The sequence below is a fragment of the Penicillium hispanicum genome, assembly GCF_028827665.1.
Source record: "Penicillium hispanicum strain IBT 35686 chromosome Unknown utg000001l_segment0_segment0, whole genome shotgun sequence".
Classification (NCBI taxonomy): Eukaryota; Fungi; Ascomycota; class Eurotiomycetes; order Eurotiales; family Aspergillaceae; genus Penicillium; species Penicillium hispanicum.
Window position 1 is genome coordinate 2,598,961 of NW_026623193.1, and position 13,919 is coordinate 2,612,879.

The 13,919-nt window shown below is 51.3% G+C and overlaps 4 protein-coding genes across 4 annotated transcripts; 1 reads left to right on the forward strand and 3 right to left on the reverse strand.

The window, feature by feature from the left end:
- Positions 1 to 115: 115 nt before the first annotated feature.
- N7459_001000 (putative eukaryotic translation initiation factor eIF-2C4) lies at positions 116 to 3,487 on the reverse strand (the record flags this gene model as incomplete). Its single annotated transcript, XM_056940185.1, has 6 exons — positions 116 to 2,164; positions 2,219 to 2,436; positions 2,491 to 2,690; positions 2,743 to 2,864; positions 2,922 to 3,041; positions 3,170 to 3,487. 6 exons carry the CDS (start codon positions 3,485 to 3,487, stop codon positions 116 to 118), a joined length of 3,027 nt encoding a protein of 1,008 aa, XP_056804465.1.
- A 1,480-nt stretch (positions 3,488 to 4,967) lies between these two features.
- Positions 4,968 to 8,193, reverse strand: rna14 (cleavage polyadenylation factor subunit RNA14; the record flags this gene model as incomplete). The annotated part of the gene is made up of 4 exons (XM_056940186.1): positions 4,968 to 5,716; positions 5,773 to 6,778; positions 6,833 to 7,264; positions 7,324 to 8,193. The coding sequence occupies 4 exons, from the start codon at positions 8,191 to 8,193 to the stop codon at positions 4,968 to 4,970; spliced, it is 3,057 nt and encodes a 1,018-aa protein (XP_056804466.1).
- Positions 8,194 to 8,673: 480 nt separating this feature from the next.
- On the forward strand, positions 8,674 to 9,668 carry asf1 (nucleosome assembly factor ASF1; the record flags this gene model as incomplete). The annotated part of the gene is made up of 4 exons (XM_056940187.1): positions 8,674 to 8,782; positions 8,839 to 8,878; positions 8,929 to 9,237; positions 9,293 to 9,668. The coding sequence occupies 4 exons, from the start codon at positions 8,674 to 8,676 to the stop codon at positions 9,666 to 9,668; spliced, it is 834 nt and encodes a 277-aa protein (XP_056804467.1).
- Positions 9,669 to 10,244: 576 nt separating this feature from the next.
- Positions 10,245 to 13,613, reverse strand: N7459_001003 (uncharacterized protein; the record flags this gene model as incomplete). The annotated part of the gene is made up of 7 exons (XM_056940188.1): positions 10,245 to 10,270; positions 10,353 to 10,631; positions 10,708 to 10,829; positions 10,881 to 11,436; positions 11,490 to 13,067; positions 13,126 to 13,465; positions 13,527 to 13,613. The coding sequence occupies 7 exons, from the start codon at positions 13,611 to 13,613 to the stop codon at positions 10,245 to 10,247; spliced, it is 2,988 nt and encodes a 995-aa protein (XP_056804468.1).
- Between the last annotated feature and the right edge of the window lie 306 nt (positions 13,614 to 13,919).

A 13,919-nucleotide genomic window follows, 5' to 3' on the forward strand; every position in this document is an offset into this window, starting at 1 on the left:
CGAAAATAGAGAATAGGATGCCGATTGTCGTAAGAAGCTGTCGCGCAATGCTTCAGAGCGGTTGACTTAGAGTCTGAAAAGACAAGCCGGGAGCCTCCACCATGGTATGATGCGTTTAGATCCACCACATTTTGTAAGGGAGACGGTTCGTCGAGCCAGCCATCTCAAGCAGCTTCTCCTTAGGGGCCAGAGGATCATCTGGGCTCGGCTTTTCAAGAGATCGGGACTGTTTGATCCCGCGGCCGCTCTGAGGACCAGCACTGGATGGGACATTTTCATGGTGGCGAGCACGCATCGAGATCAAGTGCGAATAGTAAATCGCAGGGTGGACCGAAACTGGGGTCGTGGAACGAACATATTGGTAGCTCTGTTCGTAGATCATGTTCTCCAGCTCCTCGGGCTTGTGGCCAATCTCATCCAGGAGAACTTTGTAGTGCACAGGGCGTGCAGTGCCTTGGAGTGCACTGTGGGAGTACAGAAGGAAGTCCCATCCATGGGGGCTCACGACATCACGGTCGATTAGAGTCCCTGGAAGAGGGTTTCCGTTGCTGTCAGCGCACGCACGATCCTTGGGGTTCGGGAATGCGCGATAGTGGTGACGCTTGTTGGCGACAACCACGGTGATTTTGCCCGGATACGTACTGAGCCCGCAGCACTCGGCGGCGACTCGTCGAATGGCTGAAACCTCTCGTGCCAGCACATTCTTGTACTCAGATTCAGACACCCCATCACGGAAGTAGTAGATGTTCTTTGGTGGAAACTTCCCCCTTCCGATAGTGCCAATCCATTCAAGAAGCAGAGGTCGAATGATGTCGCGAATGTTGTCTTCTCGGATTATCTCAACCTTGTCACCGTTGCATTGACAACCACCCATGTAACTGACACCATATGTATCATTGGAAATGCACATTGCTGCCAGAGATGGAGTCCAGACACCCAGCATGGGATGAGTGACATCAGCCCCGATGATGACCGAGTAAGGACGCAGGGCAGAGCGTGTGGAAGTAGGAATGACCCTGTTAGTGATACCACCGAGCTTGGCATTCACCTTCATCAAAACGTTCGAGTGGTACTGGGGCTTGTTTGACTTGCACATGGCAGCCAGGAGGACCTGAGAAGGTACACCGAATCGACAATCGGCAGACTTCTTGATTCGGAGGTACACAAACGAATCTTTGACGGGAACAATAAAGACCAACAGTTGTGGTTCAGCGCCCCAAGTCTTGCCGGTCATCTCATAGAGGGTCTTGACTGCCTGACCAATGTCTTCCTTGAGCTCGAGAGTAAATGCACGCCGACCGATCACCCCACCGTGCGCCTTGTAGGTTTTTTCAAAGAGATCAAGCCAAGCTTGGACTTGGTCGAAATTGATTGCGTTCCGGTGGCCGTTGAAATAACCAACTGCCCAGCTGTTCAGAGGCTCCACATTGGGCTTAAGGAACTTCTTTCCCCGGAGATCCCAACGTGCACTCGTGCCCGGGTTGTGTCGAGCATTGCCAAACTGAATCTCGGGATTTGGCAGTAGGCGAGCCTTCGTTTTGATCATTGATGGGCCAATTTCTAGGCCATAGTGGGTCAAGTTGGGGTCAGCCTGGTGGTTCAGCAGGCGCTTGCATTTGATGATGTGATCAAGGCGTTGAGCGGGCTTCTTTGCCGTGTAGCGGATCATGTCCGAGGTCTGTTGCTCAGTGAGTTTAAAAGGCCATCGCTGGAGGCCCTTGATGAATAGAAACTCTGCAGGGTACACAATTTCGTCACGTTCCATCTGCACGAGAGGCATCCGAGGATGTTGAAGAAGCACATTGTACTTCTTTGCGAAATACCTTGAAATGGTCATATCCTCAATCTTCCCAGTAACCTTGTCCTTGAATCGACACTCATATGTCGTCGCATTTGTGTTGAGAAGGCCGTGGATGATGAAACCCTTCTCCTTTTGAGGGCATCCCTCGTAGTGGGGGAAGACTCGAACTCCCTTGATCTTCTTGTTGATGCGCATCCAGTCCAAGGACTCTTTGATGCCACCAAATCCATCAGGGATGGGTGCAAGTCTCTTGGTCACCTCATCATCATCACCAAGGTCCAGCATGCCACGCATGATTCCCAGGAGGGAGAATCGAGAGAAGAATACAGCATGGGCTGTATCCAAATTTAAGAGCAATCCACGCTGTACGGATCTTAGCATTGATTCTTGGGGTAAACTTGAAGCAAGACAACTTACGGCAGAAGGTCGGATCATCTGGAAGATGCCACGGTAACATGTAGCTCCTCCCCAGAGCTGGTAGTGGAACTCATCAGACAAGGAGCGCGTTCCCATGTTGAACTCAGCGTGCAATCTCATTTCTTCCTCCTGAACATGGATATTGTGGAAGAAGTATGCACGCTTGTGCGCCGTGTATTCGCGGGAAGGCCAGTCTCGCAGTAAATGATCCAAGAAGTCTTCCAAGTCAAATAAGTTCGAGCTCAGAACTTACAACGGGATTTGGTACTTACTGAGAGCCTCAATGACATACTCATCCAGGTCACGTTTCTTCTCGAGCCAAGCATTGATAGCACCAAGGTGGATCTTGCGAGTTTTCAGCATCGAGAAAATCAGTCCCCTGCCGTGGAGGTCGGCCTGGCCTCCATGTGGGTTCCTTTTTCCATGCTCATAGATGAGTCGCTCATGAATCTCCTCACAGTCAATAAGAGACCTATCAATTTCAGCGGGAGCGAATATTGGATTGGCTATATGCAACAACCTACCATGCCGTTCGGTGTCCATCAAAAATAGCGTCAGGAAGCTTGAGCTTGCGAGCATCACAGTCAAAAAGGCGACGGATAACTCGGCGGTCGTCTTCTAGGAAGGGACCGGAAACCACATTGACCTTTGACCTTGTTAGTTTGAGAGTGTCAAAGAGAATGGTAGCCATGAATACACGTACCTCATATTGGTAAACTGGTCTGGTTGGGAACTTCAGAATGGGGAAGGCATTCATCACCACATCGATGGATTTTCCCGACGTGCTGTAGGCACTCCGCTCAATAGGTCGCACATCTTCTTTCTTGACGAAGTTAGTATCATGTTGATTCTCGAACAATAGCAAAAGAGAAATGGAAAAGGATTAAAGCAGGGAGAAGTACGAAATAATCGTGCTCAACTCAGACAGGAGGGATATTGACGACAGCTTACCGGCTCGCGATCCTGCATGAAGCAGTAGTATGGGATAAACGGACGAGTGAGCATGCCAACTCCTTCCACTTCGAAGTCCACATCATGAACGTCCTTTAAAAGTGACCCAGCCGATTTGACTAGGGTTGAATCCATTACTTTCTTTTGGGACGAAGCCCCGTTGTCATCCCCAGGGGGGCTGCCGTTCCCCGAGCCTCCATTCTTGGAGGGACCATTTTTCTGGTCGGAGCCGGTACCCCCGTTCTTGGAGTTCGAAAGGGGGTCCATAACGAAAGGATCCCTATGAATGTCAATGATTAACATGATTCCTCTTGCCATGTGTATTCAAAACAGAACGTGAGATCTTTCTTGTTCAGTAAAAGCCAACGGAGGGCCTCTGTTACCAGAAACCAGCGGCTGTACAGCAACAAGGTTGTATGTAATAGCCAAACAAATATTCAGGAATCCAACGCAAACCAGCATAGGTGTATGGAGTTTTTACTCACCAGATTTTGGGATCCAAGAGAGAGGAAGGTTGGGGTGTCGGTAAGAGGATGAGAAAGGGAAGAGAAAGGATGAAGTGCGGGGAATAAAGGGAGAAGAAAAAAAAACCTCGGTGACGGTAGCCACCGTCGAGATGCAGGAGATCTATCTCTGAGTGGTAACAGAGATATTGAATAGGAACGAAAATGTGAGGGTGGAGGAAAGGAAGAAGCAAGAAGATCGGGAGGTCTGGTAGAGAGGGGACCTTTTATACCCGACGAGGAAGGTCTCTAATGGATGGTGCTTTCCTTGTCGTGAAGCATGGAAGTTAATATGATCGAGCTGAGCATGCGAGGGTTCCAAGAATGGACAGCGATGATGACGATATGCCTTTCGTGAAGTATGGCAGTTGATGCGACCAAGCAGAAGATGTGTGGGAATAGATGCGAGGGGTAAATGGCATAGATAATGATATCTTTTTCTTTTCAATATCGAACCTTGTCATTGTCTGGCATAGTATTGAGTGAAAGAATCAAGCCCTAACGGTAATTGCCGCAGAACTATGATAGATCAGCTCAAGTCACAAAGATGCAACAAGCAGCAACGAGTGAAGCTGGAGGTGATTTCCAAGACTGGGCATTCCCTTGATTGGGAAGCTTCACGGGACATGGTGGTGAGAGATGATGCCAGTATGTGGCATAGTTAGATATCACAACCCGTCAAGGTGAACTGTCCAAGACTTGGCCAATCAGCCAAGTGGCATGGCACACGTACCGATGGGCTCCATTCAAGGTGAGCATTCACGTGAATGGATTCGTGAAGTGCTTCTCCCCATCCATTGGAGAATGGACTCAGAGAACCTGCTAGAACTTTGGAAAACATCACGACATTCACGGCCGAGACAGCCGGACAATTGTAAATTCGTAGATATCTGCCCTATGTGCCGAGAACTATACAGGTATGGCAAGAGAAACTCCCCCAGCGGAAAAGAGGACCTGGCCGAGAAAGAAACTTCCAACTGCAGGGCCACCCTTGCCCCTAAAAAAGGATGCCAACCAGACCGACGCCAGCTGATGCAATGGACTCTAGATGAAATTCGCAAAGATCCCATGGCTTGTAGCTTGGATAAAGAAACGAGGCTCCACGCGCAACGAGGTTGGGGGTCATTGAAATCGCCGATTTTGCACCTCAGATATTAGGGCAAGAAAGGAGTTATTGCAAATGAAGAGATTGTACAAAGAAGGGGAATGGGTGACGGCAATCAAATTAGCCAGCCTAATCATTCAGCGATAGGAACCTGAGATCAATGCCATGAATTATTAGAACATCTCCCTAGCTAGAGTCGCGGAATTGAAAGAAACTTACCAGGATATGGGTTCATTCCGGATGACTGAGCTGCTCCAAGTCCCCGCACATTCGCTGGAAGTGGAATCTGAGAAGTAGACGTGGGGATCTCGACACGGCGGATAAGATCAATCATTTTCTCGGGAGAGAGGCGCGAGATGTTGTAGGCAGATGCAGGAGGAATAATGCTGAGGAGATGAACAACGTCCCGAGGCAGGGGAGTCTGGGATCCTTGGGGTTTGTATTGCGACGTGGCCTGTCCGTTCAATTGCTGTCCTCGCTTCTGCTGGTCGACAATACGTCGGCCCTGCATCGCCTTGGCCGGAGACTCGCCACGGGGGACCTTGCGCGGACGATCCGAGTCATCATCGAAATCATCAGCGGGGTAAGATCGTTTCGGAGAACTGTACGTGTCCTGATATCTCGGTGATAGATCATTGCGAGACTCCAGTGCAAGACCAGAGTGCATCATCGTCTTGGGTCTAGTCTGGGATGGTGACAAGATGGGCCGGACGGCGGTCGGGTCGAAGGAGGAAGTAGAGTAACGGTGGGCAAATTGATCCAGCGTGGGGTCTTCGGGATAGAGCTCGCGCGTACGATTTTCCAAGTTGATGACCTGGACAAGATCGCCGTATCGTGACTCATATCCATGCAGGAGGGCAAAGATAGGTTTAGCTTTGTGCACATTCTCCGGATTGGCTGCCAACCTCCTAACGGTCGTTTCAAACACGGCCCGAGCATCTGAAAGAAACGTCAGTAAGTTGGCCCAGTTAATCAGAACGTTTCATGGAACTTACTGATAATATCGTTGATGTCAATCAGGTGCTTCAGGTACTCGAGAGCAAAGTTCTCATCCTCAGGGAATAACTTTGCGCCTCGCTCGAAAATCCTGAGGGCAGCAGGGTCTTTGTAGCAGTGGTGCTCCATCAAGGCACTGGCGATGTATACGTCGCTAGTAATACGGCCTCTCTTTCGCGCTTCTGCAAAGACTTGCCGGGAACCGGCTATCTCACCTGGCTTACCTTTTCCCTGGATGCGACGCATGGCACGCATAAGCGCAATCCAGGCAAATGAGACTGTTCTAGACAGGATAGTAATCTGAATGGAGTGTGCTTGGCGAACAGCATCGATTTGCGCCTTCTTGGCCGCCCGGACCGCCTTTGCTTCACTCTGAACATCATCGTCTTCATCTTCGTTGGACGCCAAGTGGCTTTCTGGGTTCTGTTTGGCAAAGGTCTCCTCAATACGCTCGACATCTTGAGATTCTCGAGTCCGAGCCTTGTTGATCAAATCGTAAAGCGCATCGAGCAACGTATCATACGGCTCTCTAACTTTGGCTGCCCGTTTGGAGGAATCCTGCTCGGACTCAGAATTGAGCTCCAGCCGATCCGCTCGCTTGAAGGCAAGTAGGCAACTTTCCGGATTGGCTTCCATGCCCTGTTTGAGAAACTCGTTGCCCTCAGTCTCCACGTCATTCAAAAAGCAGAATTCGGCGGCTTCGAACCAAATTTCAGGCAGGAATCTGAGGGCCATCAGCGCCTGCTTGTAGACATATACCACGCGCGACTTGAACGCAGCAAGGTCCTCCTCTTTGAGCATCAATGGGTCTCCTTTCTCCCAAGCAATCCAGCGCTTCCATATCTCAACTTGTTGGGCAAACTCAATGTCACCGTCCGATCCCGGGACAGGAGGTAATTTCGGAAGGGATGTGCGAACTAAATCCCGAGTAATGTTCTGAAGCTCGGTGTATGAGCTGCGCGCCGTCACATATGATGGCGACTTTTCCTGGAGGAATTTTCGACCCTGGAGCGGATAAGTCAGCGTGGTCTCCGACCACACTACAGAAGGCCGACTTACCGTGAGCTTGTTGAGACTCATCTCAAACTGATCGTAATCCTTCCAAAATGTATTCACGGCCTGTGTCGGGACTTCGATAGCCTTTTGGTATGCCTTTCGCAGCAAGTCCATCTTTTGCTGATCTTGCCACCCAGATCCCCCAACAGTACCAGGCCCGGAACGGATGAAGTCAACATAGTCAGTCCAGATGTTTCCACTATCCTTGTCCATGCCCACATATTGAAGAGCGAGATCATATGCTGATGAAATGACCCGTCTTGCCTGCCCAGTAGTATCTGTCGTTAAAGGATTACGGCGACGAACATAGTCCAGATAAACAGACCAGAGCTGAACATCTGGGATTGTGAGGAGTGTTTGGTTGAAGATCTGCTCCAAGCGGAAAAGTTCGTTGAGCTCTGACTCCATAGTGGCATATGCCACCCACTGATCGGCCTGTCAGATATCTGTTAGCACTGGTATGTTCTGAAAAAAAGACAAGACCAAGAGCTTACCGCCATCGGGAACACCTTCAAGAATCGCTCATAGACTTCGCGAGCACTGTCGAGTCTGTTACGACTTCTGTGCTCAGCAATCAACTCCAGCCAAGCCGGGATATCTCCGCGAGGATCTTCCTCGACCCGGTCCTGCAGGATCCCCACACGATCGTGAGGTAAGCGCCCTCGAGAGGCTGAAGGCGAATCGGGTACAGGAGTAGGAACAGTACTGTTCTGTAGGCTTGCATCATGAGCAGTCCACTGAGCTTGACCAGAGGCAGAAGGATCGATATTGGAAACAGGAGCAGGAATATAAGAACTATTGGCAACATCTGGCACGGAGGCAGGACCCTGCACAGCCGGGTGCGATGATACATCAGGGGAAGTGTTTTGATTTGCATTTCCTGAACTTGGATCTTCAGACATGGTCACAGGCATGGCGGCATTTGTATCATCAACCCTCAAGGCAGCCGGCGGCTCATAGTCCGCTTCCTCTCTGTCATCCTCATCATCATCCTCAACCACAAATCCCCCGATTGTTCTGGTCTGAGGCTGCGCCGAAGCACCAGAGCTTGGTACTGGCGTGGGTGTTTGAGACTCAGCACTTGCGGGGTTCTGGGAAGGATTCGGGGTGTCACCGGCAGGGCCAGTGTCCACGTCTGAGGTAGAGTTCGGGTTTGGAAGTGCCACGGCAACACCTGTCTTATCTTCAGCCTGCTGGGGCTCTGACTGGGGGGGCTGGAATTGGTCGTCCAGTGTTTTGGAGGGATCATATTCTTCTTCGTCGGAATTATCTGCGCCTTCTTGTTCAGTTATGACTGCACTGGCAGGCTCAGCCTCCATGGCCTGTGCCTGAAAGAAAGCTTGCTCGGCCTCGTCATCTGCCATGGTTGGCGATGTCTGTGGTCGTCTCAGCGAAAGTGAGTAACAAGAATGCGAGATCTTGGGAGAGTGAGGTTTTCGACAGGGGTATATGTAGCTGATAGAGGGCGAGAGACGGGATGAGATCTAGTGAATTCAGTCAGCTGCCCCACCCTTCCCGGGAAAACAGTGAGCAGAACGGGAAACCGGGGGAACAGTGAAGGATTGCAGGCCACAGAAGTATTGGAGCTGCAGGATCACGAAGCCGCTGAGTCTGCGGGTTCGTCACGTGGGCGGTGAGCGCGCAAGGGACGCGAAGGCGCGTCGGGATGGGCTCCTCGCATATGTGCCTTGTTGCTGTTGAAAGAGTCTCTCTGTCCCCTGTGCATTCCTTGCGGTCTGTTTGTTTCGCTTCCCCGGGATTCGACCGCTTACCTATAAATTGACTCCATCCCTCGAGTCTCCGTCTGACACCACGTACATAATTGCATTTAACTTCTGATCACAATGTCGGTTGTCTCGCTTCTCGGCGTCAAAATCCTCAACAACCCTGCCACTTTTACGGCATCTTATCAGTTTGAGATTACTTTCGAGTGTCTAGAACAACTTCAAAAAGGTGACTACTGCCAATCATCCACTTGTCCCATCCTCTTGCTAACCACTTCTTCCTAGACCTGGAATGGAAGCTGACCTATGTCGGATCCGCCACTTCGTATGTTATCCCAACCACAGCCTTGACTTGCCCCTCACTGACTTGTTTAGCTCTGAGTATGATCAGGAACTCGACTCCCTTCTTGTCGGCCCCATCCCCGTCGGTGTGAACAAGTTCATCTTTGAGGCTGATGCGCCCGACCTTACTCGCATCCCTCCTTCTGAAATCCTCGGTGTCACTGTCATTCTCCTTACCTGCAGCTACGACAGCCGTGAATTCGTCCGGGTTGGCTACTATGTCAACAACGAGTATGACTCGGAAGAATTGGCCGCTGATCCCCCTGCTAAGCCGGTGATTGATCGCATCCGCCGCAATGTCCTCGCAGAGAAGCCCCGTGTGACGCGCTTCGCCATCAAATGGTATGAATACCACCGATTAGTCTTATTGGCCGTTTTGTCCTAACATTTTCTCCAGGGATTCGGACGAGTCTGCTCCTGCAGAGTACCCGCCTGACCAGCCTGAGGCTGATAACCTGGACGATGATAGTGGCGCCTACGGTGCCGAAGAAGCCGAGCTGGAGGCTGCCCTTGTTAAAGAACTCGAAGACAATAACAAACCAGAGCCTGGTGAAGATCACGAGATGGATGGTGGCGAGGCAACCGCCGGCAAAGAGGATGAAGAAGATGAGGTTTCGGATGCTGGCAGTGAGGACTTGGAAGAGGAGAGCGATGATGACGATGACGACCTGGATGAGGATGAAGCTGGTGAGGGCGACGATGATGTGGAGATGGGTGATGATTCCGAGCAGAAATCCGCGCACCAGCCTCAGGCGGAAGTCATGGTGCACTAGACACCTTTATCATGGCCTTGATGGCCTTCTGCTTCTTTTCGCCCGCCTTTTCTACATTCAAATCTTTTTGATGACAACCAGTATGCGACGTTCATGACACCTGGATCCAATTTCCTGAACAACACCCTTTTCAACTATGCGTTGATCAGGGCCTACGAAATATATTTCACTTTTGAGAAACTATGCACGCGCCGAGAAAGTTCCATTTATAGCACTGGGGTATGTAGGAGCTACAATCTTGATGAGAACTCCTCTCTACAAGTGTCCTCAGCGGCTAGGTTGAGAAGAATTCGCCTCCGTAGCGCGACGATCAGCAACGAAGAATGTCCGCGCCATTCATTATGTACCGCGCTGGGATGCTGGGGGATGGATAAATTGCCAGCTTGGAAGTTTGGGGGTTAATTCTTATAGGGAAATACCCAAGCTCAATGGGTATATGGAAAAGAGCCACGAAGCTGGATAGCAGCCGGAGTTGTGAGGGGTCAGTCAATAAACCATAGAAAAGCACGCTTCATTTCGAGTAAACCGGAGCCATGCCGTCTCCTGTACGAAGAAAAGTCTGTCTCAAACAGAAACCTAGAACCCGAACTTCGAGCCCAGTGCTGCAAAGGAACGGTTAGTACTACGCACGAAGGCACGCAAGGGGGAGACCTTTCATCTGTGGAAAATTGTGCAATCACTTACCGCCAAAGACTGCCTTCCTCTTTTGATTTTGCACGTACTTTCCAACGTCGGTGGCGAAGTTACTGCTATTCTCCTCCAGCCGGTCCATTGTGTCGCCCGCAAGTCCGAGACGTTCTGTGCGTTCCTGAACTGCACGCGACATGTAGGTCCAGTAGCCCTCCTGACTACCTTGTTCCGGGGGTGGTGCACGGCCTTCTCGGAGCGCTTTACGACGTTCTTCCTCGTCAAATCTCATCTGTTCGACCATTCGCTTCGATGGAGGACGGTCTGGACCTCCGACTGCATTAAGCATTCATGGTTAGAGTTAGGTCTCACATGGGAATGGATAATGGATAATGCAAAATCGGGCACTTACCCAGCATATCCATGTCCCCTGGTGAGACATATTGAGTACCAGAGATCCACTGGATATTAGTGATTGTAGGGCGCGGCGGGAGGACTTTTTCGGGATCATAAAGGCGATCTTGGGAGAAGCCCCTGCGAGAAAGGTCAGCATGCTGATCGAGTTGAACCGTGTCCGTGACGTACAGCGTTTTTCCAGTGCCCCAAACATTAAAAAGCCCGATTTCGGAGGGGCCAACCCAGGCCATCACGCTACCGGTCGGTGTTATGCATGCCTCCGAAAGCCGCCGCATATCAGCAATATGGTTGATCTTATTGCAGCCAACTTCCTTCAGGCCAGGAATCGTGAAAGCCCGGGCATTCCCGTCGCCGAAGAGCCCAACTAGGCTATAGCCACGTCCGTCGGACTTGACTACTGCTGCTGAGTCGCAAAGGTAGTCATCCCAAGACTTGTGCGCACCCTTAGCAGTCGGGGGTTTGAAGATCCGGCAGCCCGAGACAGTGACCGCAATAACGACACCGTTGATCTTGACACCGCTCCTCAATCCACCAACGGCAGTGGGCGTGGCAAGAGCTTGTCCTCCAGACTCTGCGTCAATGGGAATTATTTTGATGACCTTGTCATCGACGGGGGAAACTCCAGCATAAGAAGCAGAGTATGTTCCATTGGACGCTGGGAGAATCTTGAAAGTTGCGACGTTTCCTCTGCTAGTGCCAACAAAGCAGCAAATACTGGAATAATCTAAAATCCAGTTAGCAGCATGATATAAAAGATTGGTATTGAGAATACCATACCTTCGCCCTCCATAGTCATCACACCGAATTCGATATCAGTAGGCCACTCCGCTGGGGAGTCTTCTGAACCACGAGTCTTCCGGAAACTGCTACGTTTCGAGGCCTTGGTAAACTCGGACAGGTGTGCCGTATGGATAATTGCAGGACCCCGCAGATCGATAATAACCAAGCCACCACCTTCAAAACCAGCAGCCACAAAACCCACAGGAGAGTGTTTCAAGGCTGTAACTGGGCCTTGTTGCATGTCCAGAAGGGTCACTGGTAGCATTCCTGACTTAAGACCTGGATCCGTCCGGTGGGCAATCGGAGTCAGTCTTCCCGGGCCTTGGTTGGCACCTGGGGATTCTTCGTTGCCGTAGGATGCATTGTTACCCCATCTGAATACAACAAGCTCTCCACTAGTCAGGCCAACTGAGAGTTCACCTGAGCCACTCGCCAGGGACATCTCGCTCACTTCAATCCCACGAACACGACCCACGGCTCGGGCCAAATCCACCTGGACCACGTCGCTGTTCTCGATTTCATCGTCATGGCCACCGTCCCAAAGACGGACCGTTCCATCGGCATGCGCGGTAGTGATAATGTTCCGATTCTCAAAACGCTTGAGAGGGTTCTTTGCTTCTGCACCGCCGATTGTGAATTTGGGCCCTTGTAGTCGGCGCTCCCTCAAACCCAACCATACCGAGCGGTCAACCGGTGTGAGGATGGCCTTGTTGACAAATGGATGAACGAAAGAGAGATATGGATGGAGCATGTTTGTGGGTGTAATTGCATGTCCACTAGGGAAGCTCATTGTGACCAATTCGCCCGAGGACAGAACAACAAGAATGGCGATCGGATCGTGAGCCCCTGAGAAATAGGGAGTAGTACGAGGAATTAGACAGAACGTGGTGGCACGAGCACCCGGTGGGACTGGCAAATTCATGTTCCTTCGCGTACGCTCAAAATAGCTGGAAAGCACTTGCCAGGAGGATGTCTGATAATTAGGTGTTGGCCCCATGTCCAGGAAAGTGAGGCCTTTGTTTGGATCACCGGCGGCTCGCCCGCCAGCGACAAGAAGGCCGGTGTCGTCGGGATTTTCCTTTGCACACCAGGCAACTTTCGTAACGGGCTCCTTGGGACCCTTGTGGTCGACTGCCGGGTCGAATCGACTCGCCGAGCCAAGCTGGTCGATATTAACAGCCTGAATGGTCCGGGCGTGAAGCTTGCGGCCATCCTTCGAATCCCAGAGGACAAGGCTGGTGTCTTCATGGACAGTCAACAGGAAGATTCCATTGGGATGCCAGACCGCATCTGTCAGTCGGGGCCTGCGTACGCCATTCGAGGGGATCTCCGGGTCTCCACCTGGAGCTCCGGGAGGCAGCTCATAGACGAAGTACTTTTGCGCAACATTTTGCTTGAATGAGAACGTCACAGCGCCTTCGGGGTATCCCACCAATATTTTGCCAATATCTCGTGTTGAAAATGCGAGCGACACAACTGGACAGAGTCGGGCTCGTGGGTTCTGGGCCAGCCAAAGGTTCGGGATTTTGAAAGGCGTCAAAGACTCTCGGTCGAGATCGTAGGCAATCACATCACCTATAACGAGGTCAACAAAAGATACTCTGTTGTATCGCGGTCTCCGTCCTTGACGAACCGTTTGAGAGGCCAATGAAGGCGTAGTCGAGACTAGGGTCGGTTTCAAGTGTGGTAGCTTGGCCTGGTGGCGCGTAGGAAGTCACCAGGCGCCTAGTCTCAAGTGAATAGACGCTAATCTCATTCTTGGAATCGACGCTGACAAGCTTGTCGGCACAGAACCGGAGGTACTTTGCCGAAGCCTTGCGCGGGAACTGAAAGACGACCAACACCCTCCGCTGACCGAACACATAGATCTGGCCGCTTCCGAACTGGGTATCACTGGTGCCGACGGCAAGGACGGATTGCACGGGGTCGTACGCGATGACACTGATCTGTGAGTTCACGCCACACCGTTCAAACTGGGGTCCGGGGATATCAGTCCACGATCGAAAAATGATGCCTGGAACGCCAAGAACGTACGTCGTCGAGCTGGAACAAGTCTGGGGACAAGCCTTCGGACAGGTCCTTCTGGATACCAGCCTGCTTGCCTCTCAGAAATTGAGCCATTTCCTGCGACAGAGTGGTAGCAGGCTATGAGACAGGAGAAGGAAAGGAAAGAAGAGGTGGAGCTCTCGGCGGAATGCTAGCTGACGACATGGCGGAGGCTAAAGGGATCTGCCCCGCTCCCGCTCTACGGGTGCAGGCCATCCTGGAATGCGCGCAGAGCGTCAAGGAAAGAGATATGCACCGCGGAAGTTGGCCTTGGTTGATTCTCTTGCCCCCGTAAATAAGTCTCTCTACATCGTTTCCCAAATTTGTGGTTATAATCGTACGTTAATTTCGAGATGACCGCACCGAACTCCGAATCACATG